This window comes from Clavispora lusitaniae, assembly GCF_014636115.1.
Source record: "Clavispora lusitaniae strain FDAARGOS_655 chromosome Unknown tig00000038_pilon, whole genome shotgun sequence".
Classification (NCBI taxonomy): Eukaryota; Fungi; Ascomycota; class Pichiomycetes; order Serinales; family Metschnikowiaceae; genus Clavispora; species Clavispora lusitaniae.
Window position 1 is genome coordinate 2,105,700 of NW_027093976.1, and position 18,738 is coordinate 2,124,437.

Sequence of the window (18,738 nt, forward strand, 5' to 3'; positions counted from 1 at the left end):
CTTTCATATTTAATCTATTCTTCATCTTCCTCCTCTAAAACTATTCTCCGTTTTCTTGAGACCATGACGTGGCCCTCATCTTGGGTTCGTTTCTGATTTAGTTGTAACTCATCAGTAGTGTTCTGGTGTGAAAACTCCTTTGGCTGCAGTTCATCATCATTTTCATCCAGGTCGTCGACAAACAAGCTAGCTGCCCTAGAGATTGCAGTTTTAACCTGAGAATCCTCGTTTGTGTTTACAATTTTTTGCCATGATTCCTTGAAAATTTCGAGCTGCGTTTTGTTCATGATTCCACCCGTCAGTGAAATCAATTGACGAAGCTGCTCCTCCTTTTCATAAAAACTCTTCACCTTCTCATCATCAGATTCATCGTCGGAATCATTCACCATCTCTGATGACTTAACTGGTGCATCATCGTCTGAGTCCAAACTACGTTTGAGTATTTCACGTCTGGACCTGCGCTGCTTCTTCGGTAAGTCATCTAGATCATCAATTACTGAATCCAGGAGTGTTGTTTCAGATGATTTATTCTTCATTCTCTTTCTCCTTCTCCCACTAATGGAACTATTATCCTCAGCATCAGAGGGCTCAATATCATAATCCTCATCTTCCAAAGCATATTGTGCAGCTACCATTTCATCGTATTCTTTTCTCTTGGCAAGTCCAATAAGTTTACCAATCTGATCTTGTCTAAGCCCTATTACTTCTGCTGTAGCTAGATCAATCGGTCTCCCTGAACGGACGTCCGATAAAGCAATTATTCCGAAGTTCAACTGTTCTTTCGTAAAAATCTCTTGATGAACTTGATCAAGAAATGGTTCGATGTCGCCAACACCTTCTTCGTGTAGTTTCAACCATTTATCGATGGAGTTTTTTGCCTCAACCAACGTTGAAGCCTCCACTGATGTTTTCAAGGAAGTCTCGTCGTTTTGTAAGAAAGGCAAATCAAAACCGATAGATTCCACTAAAAGTCGCAAATGCGGTTCATTTATAAGGAGTTTCCTATTAGTCAAGTTAAGCCTTAACATCAAATTATTGATTCCCTTTTCCTTCAAAGCTGTTAATCTTTCTAGTTCGCCAATCAAAAATTTGAGAATCTTGATACCATTCTTCTTTTTGATCAAGTGGTAGATTAATACTCCAATTTTCTCATCAAGCGTCAAATTATCATCATTGAAGCGGAGGATGGCAGCTGCTCTTGGCTGCGGTGCATCCTCCGAGAAGTAACTAGATTTGGGCAACCCACGGGCAGATGTCACTCCAATAGATGAAGATGTACTTGTACTCTCAAGATCACCGGTGCTTAAAAAGCCTTTCATCTCTAGGTTTTCAAACCTAGGAAAGAGAAGTTCAATTGCCACGGGAAATCTGTCCAATGCAGTTTTGAATTTTTTCATGAAGTAAACTATGAAATCATCAACATGCCGACGAATGTTGGAAGATCTTGGTAGATATGCACGTAATCTGTACAACAAGTTCATAAAATCAAGTCTGTACAATGCGGCAAAATCTTTGCGTACGACAAACAAGCGATGGAAAAACGAGATCCCCCTTTTGATTTCTTCATGAGTGAGATCCTCAAACCTCGACAAGTAAGCTATATGCGTGGAAACCGTTTCAGTATGGAAAAATCTTACCTCTGTATTCTTAAAGTCCAATTTCCGTTCTTGATTGATATAGCGAATCTCTTGCTCAAAATCCTCTTCATCTGATCCCGCATCGATTAGGTGCCAGTGCTGACGGTCCATATCATGGTTTAGGCCGCTCTGATTCCCTAGCTTGTTCACCCTTCTTCTTCCTTGGATATATAACTTAACATCCTCATTCGCTAACGTTTCGAAACATTTGAGAACTATGTGGACCACAGAGACAACAACTGACAAATACTCGGGAGAATGTCTGGAGGCTTGCCTTGGGATGTTGACAATCATGTCCAAAAATTGCTTTTGGGAGAAAAGCTTGCGAATAATGCCCTCAGCGAGTTCTCTGTCGTGGTTGATATCTTCCTCAGAAGATGGGTTCATTTCCCTTTGGGTACGCTCCGATGAAAAGATTGCATTTGAGATTTGAAGCATTCCACGCATACAGATCAAGGCGACGTGTAGTGAATCATAGTCTTTAGCTTCGTAAGCAGAACGTAAATAAGAAGTCAAAAGGATGAAGTTGATCTCACTCAAGGATGACCCGACTGATCCATAATCTAAGCTATCTTCTTCATCGAGGGGTGCCAATTTATTCCTTGCGTAATAGTTATTCCGATCTCTCTTATAAGAAAAAAACCATGAAATGACCAAAAAATAACTTGCAAGTTCATGTGGATCAACCGAATCAAGAATGACTTTGCGCCCGAGGTCATGATCATTGGAAATATTCGTTAAGTGACGACCCACAAACAGAAGTAAGTTGTTATAAGACCCGCTAGATAGTAACAGGTCAATAAATCTCTTTATGATTTTTATCGAATGCAGATTGAGGTAAATAGTGGAATTTTTAACATATTCGTTAGAGTCATACTTGAAACCAGATGTTTTATGCCACTTCTTAGTCCGATCCAACTTATCCAAAGATTCAAGTGTAGAGGCTAAAGCTTCTTGGCCAGATATAGTATAATATGAAGAGTTGTCAGAACTTTGAATAGACAAAAGAGTTCCAAATCTTCCATGTCTGGTGGAAACTGTATTCTTTTGGCGCCTCTTGCGTTTTTCTTCCTCTGAAAGAAGATCTTGAAGTTGCAATCCAGCAGCTGACGATGCAGGGGGAACATTCTCTGAAATATCACTTACTGGAGCCTTCGGTATGGTCGAGAATAAGCTTTCCGTTTTGATACCTCTAGTAAGTAAAGATAGACATTCAATCACTAAGACACCAAAAGTCTCGTCATTGAATTCACTCAGGACAGAGTGTGCAATGGAAGTAAGAAATAGGAGCACTTTATTATTTTCAAATGCAGCTATGACTGCATTAAGACCAACATCTTCCGGGCTCATTCCATTAGGTAAATCTGAAGAGTTTGTTATGGCTTTTGGGGACTTTGATGCAGGTAGAGGTTCAATGAAAAGCAAGTTACGAATAAAGAAAAGAATGAGACGTAATATGTTCACGTCTCGAGGTTCTCTATCTTCTCTGGGTAACTGCATAGCACGCAATCCCAACCGTATGATAGCTTTTAGTGTATGTCCTCCCTGGTATGCCAATATGTGTTTTTTATAAACCAATTGTGCACGTCTGGCATTGGTTTTCGATGTGTAGTCCTTGAGAAGAGTTTTGCGATTAACTTCAATGGGCCACGTAAGTAGAACTAGCAATTCCAAACATGCAAGCATTATTTTATCCGTAGTTTTCGTTCTCTTAACACCTGGAGGCGGTTTATCCCATTGACACAATATTACTGTCAAGTCGTTATTAACTAATCCATTCTCAGCGCATGCGAGTGCCACCTCGGACGAGTTATTCCTATCATCCACACTGCGGATCCACTTCTTGATATCTTTCAAGCAGGCCAAAGCGTCGTGGCCCAATTTATATAGTCCGTCCTCAGAAGAATGATCTGGACCTCCCAATGCCGACACGAGAACCGATATGTGCGCTCTCAATACCTTGGACGTGAAGGATTCATTTACTCTGAGCATGGTAGTAAGACCTGTGATTCGATCTTGCTGAGGCGCTTCAGTTTCCTCTTCTTGGGGAGAAGGCACTTCTTCATCAGAAACAATGAAGTCGTCTAGCTCTTCATCTTCTTTGTAGTCAGACATGGATTCAATGTAGATGTGAAGAGTTGGTGAGACGCGTACCGCGATAGAAAAAATCGCACCGAAGACACAGGAGAATTGAAATACCGCGAGTCCTCACAAGCCAAATTCACTAGCTCGATTACGCCATATTCGAAAGTGTCAGAAAGGAAAACCAAGAGACCAAAGGATCAAAAAACGAGTACACTCAAGAAGAATATCTTCATATTACTCAGAGTAATCTAAGAGTAGTCAGCTTCCTATATATAGGACATCCTATGAGCTATCCCCGCATTATAGGGTCAACACTGAATCCTTAGTCAGTTTTCCAATGTTATGCGTCAATAGAAAAGTATTCTAGTAAAACTCGTGCAATGTGCTCCGTGATTGCTCCAAATAAGAATAGTGCGAAATAGAATTCGTTAAAATCTTTCTGTGCGTCTATATGCGGGGAATCATATTTTGTAGAACGCCCTAACGCTTGGCTAAACCCGTATTCAGGCGCACACAGGACAATCCTACACAAGGCAGGAATCAGTCAAGCTGTGGGCTATTAAAAGCTGAGTGTTGAAAGAATGAAAACTCAACAGAAAATGTTCAGACCAATACACTTAAATGAATAATTCAAACATGTTCAGCATCTGTCTAAGAATAGCTCGAGTAACTTGTTTCCTTCCACGCAGCAACACTGCGAATTATCTCGTCCTGCAGAACCAGTACACTTTGGTTATCAAGATTTGACTCCACAAAAAAGAACGCAAATAAAAGTACCGCCAGTGGGGAGGACTAACCAAATACACACTTTCAATTTTTTTTTGTTTGAGACAGAACCTGAAAAGAACCCTTCCCTTCCGCTTCTGAGCTGTGACCCCGCATTCTCTCAGGTTATGGACGCCTCGTACAAAAAGCGACACAGAACGCCAGCGTCGTGTCTGATGTGTCGAAAACGAAAGTCCAAGTGTGACAGAGCTCATCCGGTATGTGGAACATGCAAACGGAAGCTGATTGCTCATCTTTGCTTGTATGAGGACGAAACCGGAGCTGTGCCACAAAACCTGGCTACGACATATTTACCAATACGCCCACACCCCGAAGTGATCGTCCCCGAACCAGGCCTACCGATGCACCCCGTGGCATATCCCCAGCAGGCTTTGAAAATCAATAGCGCTTATCCTGCGGGCTTCCCGCCTCAGCTAGAGCAATACGGCTCGGGAATACCTGCAACACAGCTACATATCCCCACCACATGGGTCTCTGCAGGTCCACCACCTACATACTCATATGCTTACCACCTGCCACAGGTATGGCAAGATCGACCCGATCTGCGGAAGCTGAAAGCACACGCTTTTCATTATTATCAACCCCGAGGGTCAGCCTCCTCTTCATCTGTCGACCAGAGAAGCCCCGCACTGTTGACCAATGCCACAAATAAACTGATTCTGCCTTCATTATCCCTGCGACCACTGCTAGAAGCTGATGAGGTACCTCCTCAGACGTCTAATATAGTTTCATATCATAACATAAGGCAGAAGCGACATATTATTGCGACAGGTCCTCAGCTTGCCTTGTCAGGCCCGCATATCATCGATCCACAATCTCCGGCGTCAGGCCCAAAAATCCAGGACCACGAAACTACACCATTAGAGTCACAACAATACCCACCTTCAATTACTTTCCCCTCGTCTCATAAACGAAAATATTCAGAATGCGAACAAAACACGACCATAAATGATGAACAAAAAGGATATGGTGAACACAAGGAATATGTATCGATATCTTTCGGGAATAATGTACTAGATATCTGTGTCGATGATGAGTTGACGTTTTTTGTCTGCGCTTCAAACTCATTATTGGTTGAAGGGCCGTACTGGCAACAACAAGGGTTATTATCTTACGTGGGACTTACAAAGCTCGATCCTTACATCAAATTGGTTCGTTCTTTTACGATAAATCTTTTCCAGAGTGAGCAATTCTCAAAGTATACAAAGAAAAAGAGGAAAAAGAAATCGATGTCCAAAAGCTCTAGTTCGGCTAACGAGGAAAATGTTTTGGAAACGGAGCAAACCTCCCCCTATAGTGGGAATGAGTCTGAAATAGGCGAGATTGTTAATGAAGATGCTCTCATTGTGACCAAAATCCACGTCCAAAAGGAAAGGCCGGGGCAATCAAGTCCTACTTTTCCAGTAGCATACCTCACCGGGGCCCAGGCTCTATTATCCGCTAATTCTACCAATGAAGATATATACAAGTTTGCCGCATCAAGTATTGAACAGATTCTACCCCGAACTCGTGGTATAAACAAAGCACTCAAGAGGTTTTTCAAATATGTGCACCCGTTTGTCCCTATTTTTGATGAGGATACTGTTACCTCTGAATTGAAAAAAATCATTTGTAAGAAAACTGATTCCGCAGATAGCCAATATAGTACTGTGCAAATAACGAACGATGTTGAATTGTGCATTGCTGGCAAATTAATTTTGATGATCAGGCTCGGCTACATGTCATTAATTCCCAATTTTGACCGAAAAGCAGATTATAGTAAAGATGAAAAAGCTTTGATCAAAGATGTTACACGATTTAAATCCGATGATTACATGAGAGTCGTTAACCTTTGCATTCCTGAAGAGAGAGTTCAATCAAGGTCGACTTTCCACTACGTTCAAGCATTGACTTTATTACATTACTATAGATCTGTTGCACCAAATGACTGCTTCGGTTTGAGTGGAAGTGACTCGACATTATTGTTTGGCTCTATAGTCACTCATGCTTTATCAATCGGCTTGAATAGAGACCCTACTCAATTACATTCAATTGGGGTAATTTCTAAAGAACCGAGTTTTGTCAACTCATGGAGATCGCTCTGGTATTATATTTGTACCATGGATGCTATGCTAGCCATATACTGTGGAATGTCACTCAAATTGAGTAATTTAGATGCCAGTGATGTTGAAAAACCTGAAACCGACAGCTTGTATATCAGTGGCGTTAAATTTTTTGAGAAGCAAGCGGAAGTTTATCAGTGTTACCGCAATTTTATTAACATAATAACGAACATCAGGAAAAAGCCGAAAATCTACAACCTTTTGAAAGAAACGAGCCAAATGGAGACATTGTTTCTTGAAATGTTTGGGAATAACTTCTTTCGTGAGAATGTCTGCAAGCCTTCGCCCTTATATGATTTATCTAACGAGGATGAAGAGACACGACGTCGTAAGTCGTACATGAAGGTAATCGAATTTATAAGTTTTATTCAGCTTCGAGCAAACTTGTCCTGTTCATATTACTTGATCACACTTCATTATGAGTCTAAACTAGACGAGGACAAAGATGCTGATATAAGTGCTGGAATCGAACTTTTCAAGACATTTATCCGAAGTGTGGTCCAGCTAGTCTACATCATGACATATGCTTTGGATAACTCTCAAGAATTATTTGGGAGCTGTTATGATTTTATGCTCACTTCTCAACTCGAACGCTGTATGGTCAAGACACATGCATTCCTTACATCTTTTTTCATTCGGCTTGTCAATTATAAAAAGACTCTTTTAATGCAAGAATTGAGTACCAATGAGACGGGATCAATACCAGATGGAGCAGCAGTTGAAGCTTTGCATACTAGACGTGAAGCCGTTGACGCTTTATTCACTATTGTAGTGATTGAGGCTGAACTTTTTGTTGGCAATTTCCGAAGTTTGAGTACCACATACATCAACTCGTACAAGCTTTACGTGATGGCGTATTTTGTTTTGAGGCAGTGTATGGAAAATCCCGAGAACCTCTTTTCGGGTTCCGTGAACAGCAAACAGTTCTTCCACGAAGGAGCTAATTTGATTCACTTTCTTTCAACAGCAGAACTTCGAAGCTTGTGTAAATTATGTGAAGAGTTCAAAATAGCTAAGGTGGAGCTGATGCGACGGCTGAAGGGTCATTTCAACACATTGAAGGCAACAACTAAAGAAGAGAAATCAGAAATAGAAGATGCGAGTTTTACTAAGCATTTCACACATCCGACAAAGGACTGCGGTTTCGAAGGTGGCTTGGACTTTGATGCAACTACGGCGAACAGGGCAATGTATGCCAACAAAAATACTATCAATACCTATGGTGTCTTACAGGAGAAGCACATGCATAGTGAACACGAGGAGGATGTGTTTGATGAGCAGTCAATGATTGGCAATGAGGAGCTTTTGAAGCTTTTCGCCATGTACGGTGATTTTGAGGCTGCCATGTCATAGTAATTGAAGTTTATAAGTAATGAGATGGAAACGAGAATGAAGAAAGCTAAAATCTTAGAGGATGTATTACGACGTGAGCCACCCACAGTGAAAAACTGTTATCTTTCCGATTTGTGAAAATGCATATAATATTCCATGGAGAGTGATTAGCTAACTTCATATGGGTGTAATTTAGGGCTTTGGCGTTCTGGCCTGCATATAACCAAACTTACCCGACTCCGTCAGTATAAATTTGAGCTTGCGCGATGAGATTTTGAAGAAAACACTCTTCTCTCACAACACTAAAGTGTATGTATGACTAGAGAGGACATGATGATGACAAAACGCTGTGCACCAGTCAGAGTACTCTTTTCATGATCGATACAGTATACCCATATTCCTGACATGTCCCTTTTATTTTTATTTTTTGTACTCGTTACTAACCTTCAGAACCAAAGCGTGAAGAAAAACCATCGCTCAGATGCGTAAAATTTGTAGTCGCGACAGGTAGCCGAAGGAACCCCACAGGCGTAAACATCGTAACATACAGATTGCGAGATTCGCATCCGGGTTCACAAGGGGCCGTTCCGGTGCTAAATGACTAGCTTCTGCCTTTGCATTGCAGGAGCTGGTCGCGGTGCCCAAAAGGAACGAAATTCTTTTGCTTGTTAACCTCTTACGGATGGGTCTGCATACACGAGCGCTAAGGAATAGAATGGCTAACGCAGGCCAGCGCCAAAAACCTTTAGTCGCGTTTTGTTTGCCCAGAACACGAGAAATATCGTCTGCAGACAATGTGAGAGCACAGGCTGTAACCACCTCAATAATTTGTTGTGGTCAATTGAGCGCTATAGTAGACACGGACAAGATGGGGAATGGGAATGAGAACGAAAAGTATACCCCAAGGAAAAAACAGCACTGTGGGTCAATCCATAGAAACTTACGTAGGAGCTCGACAAGCACGCGCCAAGCACGAGCCAAAAGGGCAATGTAATCCATTCTCGGCTGAGTGTCAGATGCTACCGCGCCTTGTTCGAACCAAACCGTTTCTGGGGAAGGGACATGACAGGAGATGAGCACATCTACATACGCGAAACACGAAAGTTCAGCCAGGTTGCTGGTCTGCAAGGAACCGCATTGGGACCGAAATTTCTACTTGTGGGGAGGCACATTAGCCTCAAACAGGAAAAACGCCGCGTTGTGCCTGGGCGTGGGTCGGAAAATTTCGCGTCGCAGGAGGCCCGGGCTGCACCAGATCAAAACATCTTGACGCCTGGATGCGTCGCGACCCGCAGAGAAGTAGATGCCCAGCATACATATATAAAGATGGAGCTCTGCTGGACAGAACAACTAGACCTTCACGCTAGCGATTGTTTCCATTCTTGTTCTACATCTACTTCTTCTACTTCTTCTTTCCTTCACATATCTGCCATCAGCATCATTACTGCCACCATGACCACGACCGTCGACCTTAAAGCATTGAACATTTTCACACGCACACCAGTGTCCCAAGACATGATCCACAAGTTGGTGGTGACCACGTTGCAAGTGATTCCTTGTCTGGATGACAAAAACACCAAAGTTGCAAACAATGGCAAACCTTTGCCATCGTTGATGACTTTCATTAACAGATTGGTTCGTTACACCAATGTTTACACAGGAACCTTGATGTCCACTTTGGTATACTTGGACCGTTTGAAGCAAAAGTTACCTCGCACAGCACAGGGATTGCCTTGCACGCGCCACCGCATCTTCTTGAGCTGCTTGATTTTAGCTTCCAAGTTCCACAATGACTCTTCTCCCAAGAACGTCCATTGGGCCAAATACACAGAAGGGCTTTTCTCTCTTAAAGACGTCAACTTAATGGAAAGACAGTTGCTTTATCTCTTGAACTGGGACATGCGCGTGTCCAACGAGGAAATGTGTGCTCAATTGGACAAGTTCTTGGCGCCAATCAGAGAGGACTTGATCAAGACAACAAAAATGCGCTCGTTTTTGCACAGACAACAGCAGGCCGTTGCTGCGCAAATGCAAGTCCACGAAGAGTCTCGTCTTTCGACTCCTTCCATTTCGAGAAGCTCCTCTGCCTCTTCTACCTTGTCCTTGGGCCATGCCGCAAGTCACAGCAGGGCAAGTTCTGTCGCTTCTTCAAGCAGCAGAGCCCACTACAGACAGGACTCCTGTAGCCTGTTTGAGTCTGAGAGTCCACTAGAACAGTGCAAGCCACAGTGGAGCACCGGCGCAATCGATCCTCGGATTGAGTTGGCAGCCCGCACGGAAGAGATGGAGTTGAACAGGATGCTCAACAACCTCTGCCGTACCAGAGCCGCTTAGGACAGTTTCATTTTTAGCATATAGATTGGTTAATTAAGGTTTGGGTATAACGGAAATCATCCTTTGTAGAGAATGTTAATATTCCATTAATTATTTTACTATCCTAGCATAGCTAGGCGTTACTTAAATGAAGCCTATACTGCGGTTTATACACAGTTGCTAGTGACAATCTGGGGTGCGAATTCTTAGTGCGAACCACTTTTCTTGTTTCACTGTTTGTTAGTCCGATGATTCGGCTTTGCTTTAAACAAACTCTGTGGGGCAGGAGACCATTTAGTGTCTCTTTTTCCCGGCTGAAAGATGACTACAAAAAGCAACTCAAAAACCTCGGAAGCATATTGCTGCAAGGAAAAGTGGGCGACGCCCAGGATCGGAAACTGACTGATTTGGATCTAGAATCCCAGCTCCCGAAGCAGCCATCCCAGCTGGCATTAGACATAACCGTGAAAGAAAATATAGATGAACTCGAAGATTGTTTTGAAAAAGTTGCATTTATGACCAAAGATGATATTGCCATTCAAGAAAATTTTGACCAAGGAGGCCAGTTCGGCAGTTTTCCCTCGGAGCATTTTTTCGATCGAAGAGAGTTGATACGATCGCTACCGGACGAAGTCGACCTTCTTGAAACACCTTGGGAAGAGATCGAACGGGTGTACAAACTGCTCGAAAAGCTTGATGTGGATAGATCTGTTCACGCAAAGTATTTGAAGAAATTTGGCATCGATGACAACGATTTGATCACAAGGTTGCGCATGGGTAACAACTTGCGTGACATGTGCAGCTCAGGCCGGAGGGGTGAAAAGTATGAGATCTCGAAAGGCTTGGAAAGAGTGTTCAAAAAGCTATATCAATATAATGTTGTTGGCTTTGATCGCAGCTTGGTAGGTGTTCCTTTACGCGGTGGAAAGAATAACCTAAAGAAGAATGCATCTGAAGAATCTCCAGCTGATGCATTCCCGACAGAATTAATTCGTGACATGCGCCCGTTTGATACGAAGGTGCCCGTCCACAAGGTGGATGTTAATTTCTTGGATGATGATCTGCTAAAGGAAAGCATTTCACCCTTTGATGCGAAGCCGCTACCACCAGAAGACTTGCTCAGAGATGTAGGAAAACCCATTTTCTTGGACACCATTGACAACTATCGCAAGGTTGAACATCCATCAATGGAGTTCTTAACAAGGATTGAGAAGGAAACAATACTGTTAAAGGATGCGTTATACTTGGAAATTACCCGCAAAATGATCCCTACTGGCACTGACGTGATCACCTTTAACTCGCAGAAACTAAAAACTAACGAATATGTGATTGCATCGAAAGATCACGACGCAACAACAATTTCAGGGCCCACAACATCTTATCGCTTTAAGCAGTTTGATCTTGTACCTATCTATGGCATGCTCTTGAGCACAGTCAAACATTACAATAACTTATACAAGCATTTGTTTCGCGTGATCTTGATCAACTTAGACGAACACGTCGATGTGTTGACCAGAATTAAGTATACACTGGCTCGGGAGTCCAATTCTTTCATGAGAAAACTTTACGCGAGAATCCACAAGGCTGTTTCAGATAAGCTCATGCCGTTGGCATTGAAAAGCCGCATACAGGTTCCCAAACAATACAATGCTGTATTGCACAAACATATTCTTTGTGGAAACTTCCTGAGAATATATTGGGTGAGGAAGCCAGGGGTTGGCCTCAGGACAGAGAGGCGGGACTTTTCCAGAAATGTGCGCAGAAAAGCTCAATCGCTCAATATTTTGATCTTGAACCCTGCCAATTTGCTCAAGTGATGGGTAGATACCCATGATAAATATTTAAATGTAAACTAGCTTCATTTTCATTTTCATTTTCATTTTCAATTTTTCTTTCTTTCCTCTTCAATCCGTTGTTCACCAGAAGTCTAATGAGTGTTTTCGCGTGTCAAAGGCGATAGAGATCAGCGGAATTCGCAGCTCGCACCAAAGAGAAAGATGCGAAAATATTCGCACCACACGACCTTTCAGGTCCAAAAATTGTTTTTTCATTAACTTTCTATTCACATCACCCGCCATGGCATACAAAAAGGTTGCCCAGACCAAAGCCTTACCTCCGTTACCCAAGTTAAGACTCAGGAACCCTGTCCTTCAAAAATCCACCAACCAGTGCTATGTTTTGATGTCATCTCTTTTGAACTGCTGGGCAGCCAATGGAGAAGGTGCTGCTCTGTGCTCAGCTTTTGAAAACGACTTAAAAACATGCATGGAAACTTTCAAGCCTAAGAAGGAAACGGTCAGCTCTATCAACTACCACGCAGGTCGGTTGTATCCAAAGTTCAGAAGAGTCAACGATTAGTGGGCATACTTGGGGGACACATGTACATAGAAATCTACAGTATTGTTGGAAAGCGATGTAGGAAAAACAAACAGGGGAGAAACAGACTAAAATTACTAGCGAATGGGCGTCTGGAAATGAAAAAGTGCAAACATGTCCACACTTATGGGATAAATGAAAAAAAAATAATTTTGGCATGCGATTTCTGTGGATCGAACACAGGACCTTCAGATCTTCAGTCTGACGCTCTCCCAACTGAGCTAAAACCGCTTGTATATAGGTGAAAAAGGGAAATCAAAAGCCGATCAAGAAGAACTCGTGGTGTCATATTCAACTCGCTGACATGTTCCAAATCACATTTGCCATGGGTATCACCTAAGGTTCTGTTTCCGAAGCCCTTGTGAATTTCTCGCTATCAATTACGTCCTTGGTGCATATGGCGACAGGATTTGTGAGACGAGAAAATGTACCTATTGTTCTGGACTCCTGCAAATAGCCCCACAGGAATCTTTCGGATAAGTTTACCGGAGATAAATTAGTACCGGTAGCCTGGAGTCTAGACGAGTCCTTCTGGCAATTAAGTGTTCACACGACATAGTTTTCTGTAAGCATTCAACCTGTAAAGCACAAGAGACTATGTATCTTTGTAAAACATAGTACGTGCGATGCGAGCAAGGACCTGGCCATGACCCAGTAAAGGTACATTAAACAAGACGATAAGAGAGATGGGGAATGTAGAAAGAGTAAACATAGAGCATAGATCAAGTATTGTATAGACTTCACCCTTGACCTCCGCGGATATTTCGTTTGCATAAATTTGGCCTGGTAAAGCCTGCCAGCCTACACATTCCCAGTTCAAATTTTGTGAGGTTGCATGTGCATTAACTACCGAGACTTGTTTCTCAATAGCTTCTTTTACACACTCACAGTGTCGTCTTTTTTCCTCTTGTTAGAAAGGTGTTGGAGACGAGGGTGGCTTGACCTGAACACGTCCATTTTATTCAGTCGTTCATCATCATAGTAACCACTGTTGTTACTGTTGTTCTTGTTGACCATTCTTTCACTTCCCTAAGTTGTCTCATTTTACACGGCTCACCAGAGTTATCTTCTTCGCATTAACATTCCCATCATCTAATAGCCGCTACATCACTTCCGTATGATGACTGCTCTACCACTCCTCCTAGCATTTATTTTGCTAGGGCCCTTCCTACGACTAGTGAATGCTGCGTTTGTCGAAACCCTTGCCGTGAACGGTGTCGATAACTCAAAACTTCTTCTTAGCGAATTCATCATCGACGTGGGAATGGACCATGATAGGAATCTTCTAAAGTTCTTCATAAATACCAAAGTGAGAAAACCAAAGAATCACACGACTAACGAGGTTTTAATCACTGACGTGAACGACGAAACAAACAAGTATACAACGCTTCATGTCGATATTGATTTCATGGGGAAGACATTTATCCTGGAAAATTTAAGATTTTGTGACCACGTCTCAGTCAAAAACACATCAGGATACTTCCCAAGTACAAGATACCCGCTTCCTAGTGATGATACATCTTCTTCTTCCTCCTCCTCATCTTTACCTTCTTCCGCCACATCATCATCCCATTCAACATACTTCAACGAGAGCACTTTCTCACGCAGAAAAGTGGAAGAACTTCCGAAGGTACACCTTCTTCAGGATATTGGATTGATAGGCTCTTCCAACGCATCGGTCACTCCATTCTTCTCCAATGACACAGGTAATTTGGTTCAATGCCCACTATACCAAAATGACTCCATCGTTTTATATTATCAGGCAGATGTTAGCGATCATCCAAGCACTCTTGGCTCATACAACGTCAAATTCACCGTGGTTTCCAATGATAAAGAATCAGATATCATTGGAGCTGCACAAACCCATGTTACTCCTGTTTTGCAACCAAGATACTTATCCTCTCTTTTGATATACGGAGTTCTTGCAATTATTATTGTTGCTGGGTTCGTCAATTATTTTATCACGATATTTTCACCTGATCAGGAGTCAAATAATCCATTCTTAGTCGAGGCATCCACTATTTGCAATGGAAGATTGTTGCGACAGTTATCGGCTAATACAAATATCATTGTGCATTACTTCCAATTCGCTTTCTTTATGGCTGGTCTTGATTTGCAGTACCCTGGATTTTTGCAACCTTTTTTGGGACAAATTAGATGGTGTGCCTTATTGGGCTTAAATGTTTTCCGTCATACATCTGTTCCTCTGTTGGACTGTGATAACATCTTCATTACTTTAAGTTGGACTGGATTGAAGTCATTAGCCCTTTACGGTTCCAACAGCTTTTTCTATTACAGCTGGCCTAATTTTATTATCTGTTTGCTTCTTTGGATTTCTGCTACAGTTATTGTTCATCAATTCTTCATCATGCTTAAGTTATGTGTGAATAGACGAAGATGCAGAAAGAAGCTATTGCTCAACAAGGAGTCTCCTACCTATATTGAACAGACTTATGAGATAAACAAGCAGACGCCAAAACTTTACTCCGTCTCAAAAAATTTATTGGCTTTACTTGGCCACTTTTTTAGGCAGTTCCTATACACTTTTGAGCTTGCATTTCTTGTTCTTACATTCTTCATGCTATATACAGCAGGGAAAAATGGGAAAAGAATATTCTTGGATCAATCGTTTTTGCGGGCAAGAGCTTTTGATTTTAATGTACCATATAATTACCTAAAACAGGAGGGTCCTCTAAATCTTATAGAGAAGGTAAACTACCATCTGTCCCCAAAGCCTACCACTGGAGACATTCCCGTGGCAAGCATCATTTGCGGATCATTGGCAATATTGGCGTGGCTACTGGCAAAGTTATACTTTGTTTTCAAATACTTGATTTCCTACAAAAATTTTCGATTGAGTACGAATGCGAATGTTACTGGCTTGTATACCGAAGTGAAATCGATTCTTCTTTGGGCTTATTTCTATAATTCCTACCTGCCCGCAAAGACTCAGTATGTTATCGTGGATTTTGTATACGTGACATTGGTTCTGATTGTTATTGCTTTAGTGCAAGTTAATGGTGCACTTCAAGTCGTCTTCCTCATAATCATCGAATTTATAATGTTGGTTTTGCTTTTGACGGTTAAGCCTTTCTACTTGAAAATGACCTGGCATTCGCTCTACTTGATTACACATATCGCGAGACTCCTTGTTTTGTTCCTTTCGATTCCATATATTCGGGGCCTTGGCGTCTCTGAAACACCACGGACTTACGTTGCTTACATTCAATTGGTTATACACTTAATCGTTTCCATTGTTTTTGTTATTCAATTAATTTATTGTCTATACTTGACTATGGTGTCTCGTATTTCAAGCCGAAAACAGAGGAAAATGGAAAAGTATTCATCGGGGATTCAAAACAGTAATTTGGATCAACTCAAAGATGATTTTGAGTATTATCCCGTTGTTTATTCCTGTGGAAATGCTTCTAGTGCTGAAGATAATACAAAATTGGGAACGAAGACTACCCGTGCCTTAGAACAAACTATCGGAGAAGAAGAGGATTTCGAGTATTACCGCTCTAGAAGCGATAAAATTTTGAGGAAAACTAGTGAAATCACCGGTAATCTGACAGTAGCACAGAAAAATAACGAGGAGGAGACATCGCTGCAAGATGTCGAAATATTCAACGATACGGGATTTGAAGTGAGAAGGAGACTCAAGGATTACACCACTAGAGAGGGAGACCTCATTTATGAGAAGTATTTTTCTAGTGATGTAATTGATCCTGAAATTAAGAAGTTGTGGGCTTCCAGATTATGGAATATGGACGGACTAGAAGGAAACTCAGGCCAAACGCCGAGTGCATCAGGAATGCAAGAGGATATTGGACAACCCGAGTCGTGGGCTGTACGCTTTTTGCGTAAAGTTAAGTTCAAAAGAGAGCCTGTAACAAGAGGGTTCGAAGTATACCGCCCAAAACCATTGACCGCGATGAGAATGAATAATAACGAAGACAGAGAGACAGATATCGATAAGTCTCCTGAACGTTCCGACGAAAACACGTACGGTAGCAGCTCCTTTTAATTTTATACTTTAATATACAAATTTTGGATTTGAAATTTAAGTCGGTTATGTAAATTTCTGTTTCTTTCTAACCTGGTCGTCACCCCCCTCGAAGACATCTTTCTTCATGATGTTTCGCAAGATCTTTCCATCATCGATAATTGTAAAAACAGTTTCGCCTTGGCCATAGACTTTGTCTGTATCTAGGCAATTGAGCAAAGATTTGTATTCTGAGATTAGCACAATTGTGGCCATTTCTTGTCTAGAGAGGTCCGGCTTTTCCTCCGGAAATTCCTTCGATGCCAGCTTAGGATATTCTTTAAGTCTTGCTTTTAAGAGATTTTGATAATGGACAATAAAACCCTTAGTGAGTTTTCCACCCTCAAGTAGCTGGTAGCACTTTTTTAGTACACGTCTAACTCCTCTACTTTTAACATCCACACTTGCAGTGTTGAATGTTTTTTGGTCGTTTATGCTGGCCATTAAAGTTAGGAGCTGAACTAAGAATGTAAGTTCGGAAATGACTTCTCCGCTGGCGAATAAATCATAAGAATCGACCAAGTACAGTTCGCCATCTTCTTCGCTAACCTCCCTTAGAACATTAAGGATATCTTCCACAGTCTCCAAAGAAAGTGAAGTGTTCTCACTAAAGTAAGTTTTCACTTTACTCAATGGGATTTCTGCAAAGTCATGAGCAGATCCCTTTTGTTCCACATAACCATACCTCCTCAAGATTTCAGCATTGGGGTGCTCAGAATAAGTATTATAGATTTGTTCACCAGCGGCAATCGGTTTTATGCTCCGCATCACCAAAGACAGTGAGGTATACATCAAACTAGCATTATGTTTGTGCGTATCAGCATTTAAGGTATCAGCAAGGGGAACCATACATTTGAAATAGCGACTTCCCCTTATCGGAGTAGACTCGTCGTCATTTTCGTCGTCGTCTTCATCTTCATCTTCATCATCGTCATGTTCACCATCCGGGTTTGTCTGATCATTCTTGGGAAGTTCCACATCGAAAGAGTAGGACATGATTAAAGTAGCAATGAGGGAAAACTGTTCGAAAGTTACCTCTGCCAATTCATCCAGACCAAGCACTTGTGCTGCGACAGTAGGAAATAACTTTTCGTACATTTGTACAGCAGCTTCCTTACCGACACGGTTTGTGATTAGGGATGGCTTTAACCATTCAATTTCTTCTTCTGACCAGAACATCAACTGGTTGAATCGGTAATTTTCCGGGTCATTGATAGGAAGTATATCAAAATAGCTCTTCCAAGTACTCGCATCTTTCTTTACAAGCCACTCGTACAAGAGCACTATAATCAACGCCTCCCATTGAGTCAAGTCTAAAAGTTTCTCGAGCGAATCTTCCTTATCCCGTACCAACGAACAGTTTTCCACCCCTAGAAGCACAGTGCGAGGCAATTTGAAAAGCTCTTCATCTGGCTCTATATCTTTTGAAGCCACAACTGCACGGCCCTGACCATGGGAGCGCCAATCTGAAATTTCAACTTTCAGTGAGAGCTCTACGTTGTTCTCTCGAAGCCATGAACCAAAGGCTTTTGTGCGATCTGAAAAGGACATGTGGGTGTTGTGAATACGTTTTGTCGTTTTGCGCATAGCGCTTCTTCTTTCTCCCATGCCTACAGTGACGTATATACATTCCAAGATACATACCAGATGCATACTGAATGCATTCCAAGATGCATTAAGAGATGCATTCCAAGATGCATTTAGAGATATACCCTAGATCCACCTGTCAAAAAAAATGACAATATAGTCTTCTTCGGAACATGATTTTCTTGAACACTCATAGGAGCACTGGTTGAAAGGAACAGGAAAACATTTCCGTTATCATGCCAGAAACGACAACGCGAAATGTTACATATCCTCTTGTAATGTGCAAATACTAGGAATTGAGAGGAACACGAAATATTTTTACCGAAGACCCTTGAATGGCACTAAAATTAGTTTTCCCGCAACGGCGCAAGTGTAATTTACTAGACATGGCTGATCCAATAGTCTGGGCCTGAACCTGAATCAATCGAGATGACTTTTCCCTCGAGTATTTGGGCACTTCCAAGATACTGTTGCA

General features: G+C 41.8%; 7 protein-coding genes and 1 non-coding gene across 8 annotated transcripts; 5 read left to right on the forward strand and 3 right to left on the reverse strand. All coding sequences in view use genetic code 12, as the record gives it.

Annotated features, from left to right (window-relative positions):
• Positions 1 to 14: 14 nt before the first annotated feature.
• Positions 15 to 3,752, reverse strand: YBL053 (Ybl053p; the record flags this gene model as incomplete). The annotated part of the gene is made up of 1 exon (XM_002617760.1): positions 15 to 3,752. The coding sequence occupies one exon, from the start codon at positions 3,750 to 3,752 to the stop codon at positions 15 to 17; it is 3,738 nt and encodes a 1,245-aa protein (XP_002617806.1).
• An 863-nt stretch (positions 3,753 to 4,615) lies between these two features.
• ZCF13 (Zcf13p) lies at positions 4,616 to 7,963 on the forward strand (the record flags this gene model as incomplete). Its single annotated transcript, XM_002617759.2, has 1 exon — positions 4,616 to 7,963. The coding sequence occupies one exon, from the start codon at positions 4,616 to 4,618 to the stop codon at positions 7,961 to 7,963; it is 3,348 nt and encodes a 1,115-aa protein (XP_002617805.2).
• Positions 7,964 to 9,004: 1,041 nt separating this feature from the next.
• PCL1 (Pcl1p) lies at positions 9,005 to 10,276 on the forward strand (the record flags this gene model as incomplete). The annotated part of the gene is made up of 1 exon (XM_002617758.1): positions 9,005 to 10,276. The coding sequence occupies one exon, from the start codon at positions 9,005 to 9,007 to the stop codon at positions 10,274 to 10,276; it is 1,272 nt and encodes a 423-aa protein (XP_002617804.1).
• Positions 10,277 to 10,503: 227 nt separating this feature from the next.
• On the forward strand, positions 10,504 to 12,072 carry FOB63_002096 (uncharacterized protein; the record flags this gene model as incomplete). Its single annotated transcript, XM_002617757.1, has 1 exon — positions 10,504 to 12,072. One exon carries the CDS (start codon positions 10,504 to 10,506, stop codon positions 12,070 to 12,072), a length of 1,569 nt encoding a protein of 522 aa, XP_002617803.1.
• Positions 12,073 to 12,331: 259 nt separating this feature from the next.
• Positions 12,332 to 12,613, forward strand: FOB63_002097 (mitochondrial 37S ribosomal protein mS37; the record flags this gene model as incomplete). Its single annotated transcript, XM_066102209.1, has 1 exon — positions 12,332 to 12,613. One exon carries the CDS (start codon positions 12,332 to 12,334, stop codon positions 12,611 to 12,613), a length of 282 nt encoding a protein of 93 aa, XP_065958500.1.
• Positions 12,614 to 12,789: 176 nt separating this feature from the next.
• Positions 12,790 to 12,862, reverse strand: FOB63_005537. The gene has a single exon. It is a non-coding gene; the product is annotated as a tRNA-Phe (tRNA).
• Positions 12,863 to 13,748: 886 nt separating this feature from the next.
• FOB63_002098 (uncharacterized protein) lies at positions 13,749 to 16,658 on the forward strand (the record flags this gene model as incomplete). The annotated part of the gene is made up of 1 exon (XM_002617756.2): positions 13,749 to 16,658. One exon carries the CDS (start codon positions 13,749 to 13,751, stop codon positions 16,656 to 16,658), a length of 2,910 nt encoding a protein of 969 aa, XP_002617802.2.
• Positions 16,659 to 16,703: 45 nt separating this feature from the next.
• On the reverse strand, positions 16,704 to 18,329 carry RMS1 (ribosomal lysine N-methyltransferase; the record flags this gene model as incomplete). Its single annotated transcript, XM_002617755.1, has 1 exon — positions 16,704 to 18,329. The coding sequence occupies one exon, from the start codon at positions 18,327 to 18,329 to the stop codon at positions 16,704 to 16,706; it is 1,626 nt and encodes a 541-aa protein (XP_002617801.1).
• Between the last annotated feature and the right edge of the window lie 409 nt (positions 18,330 to 18,738).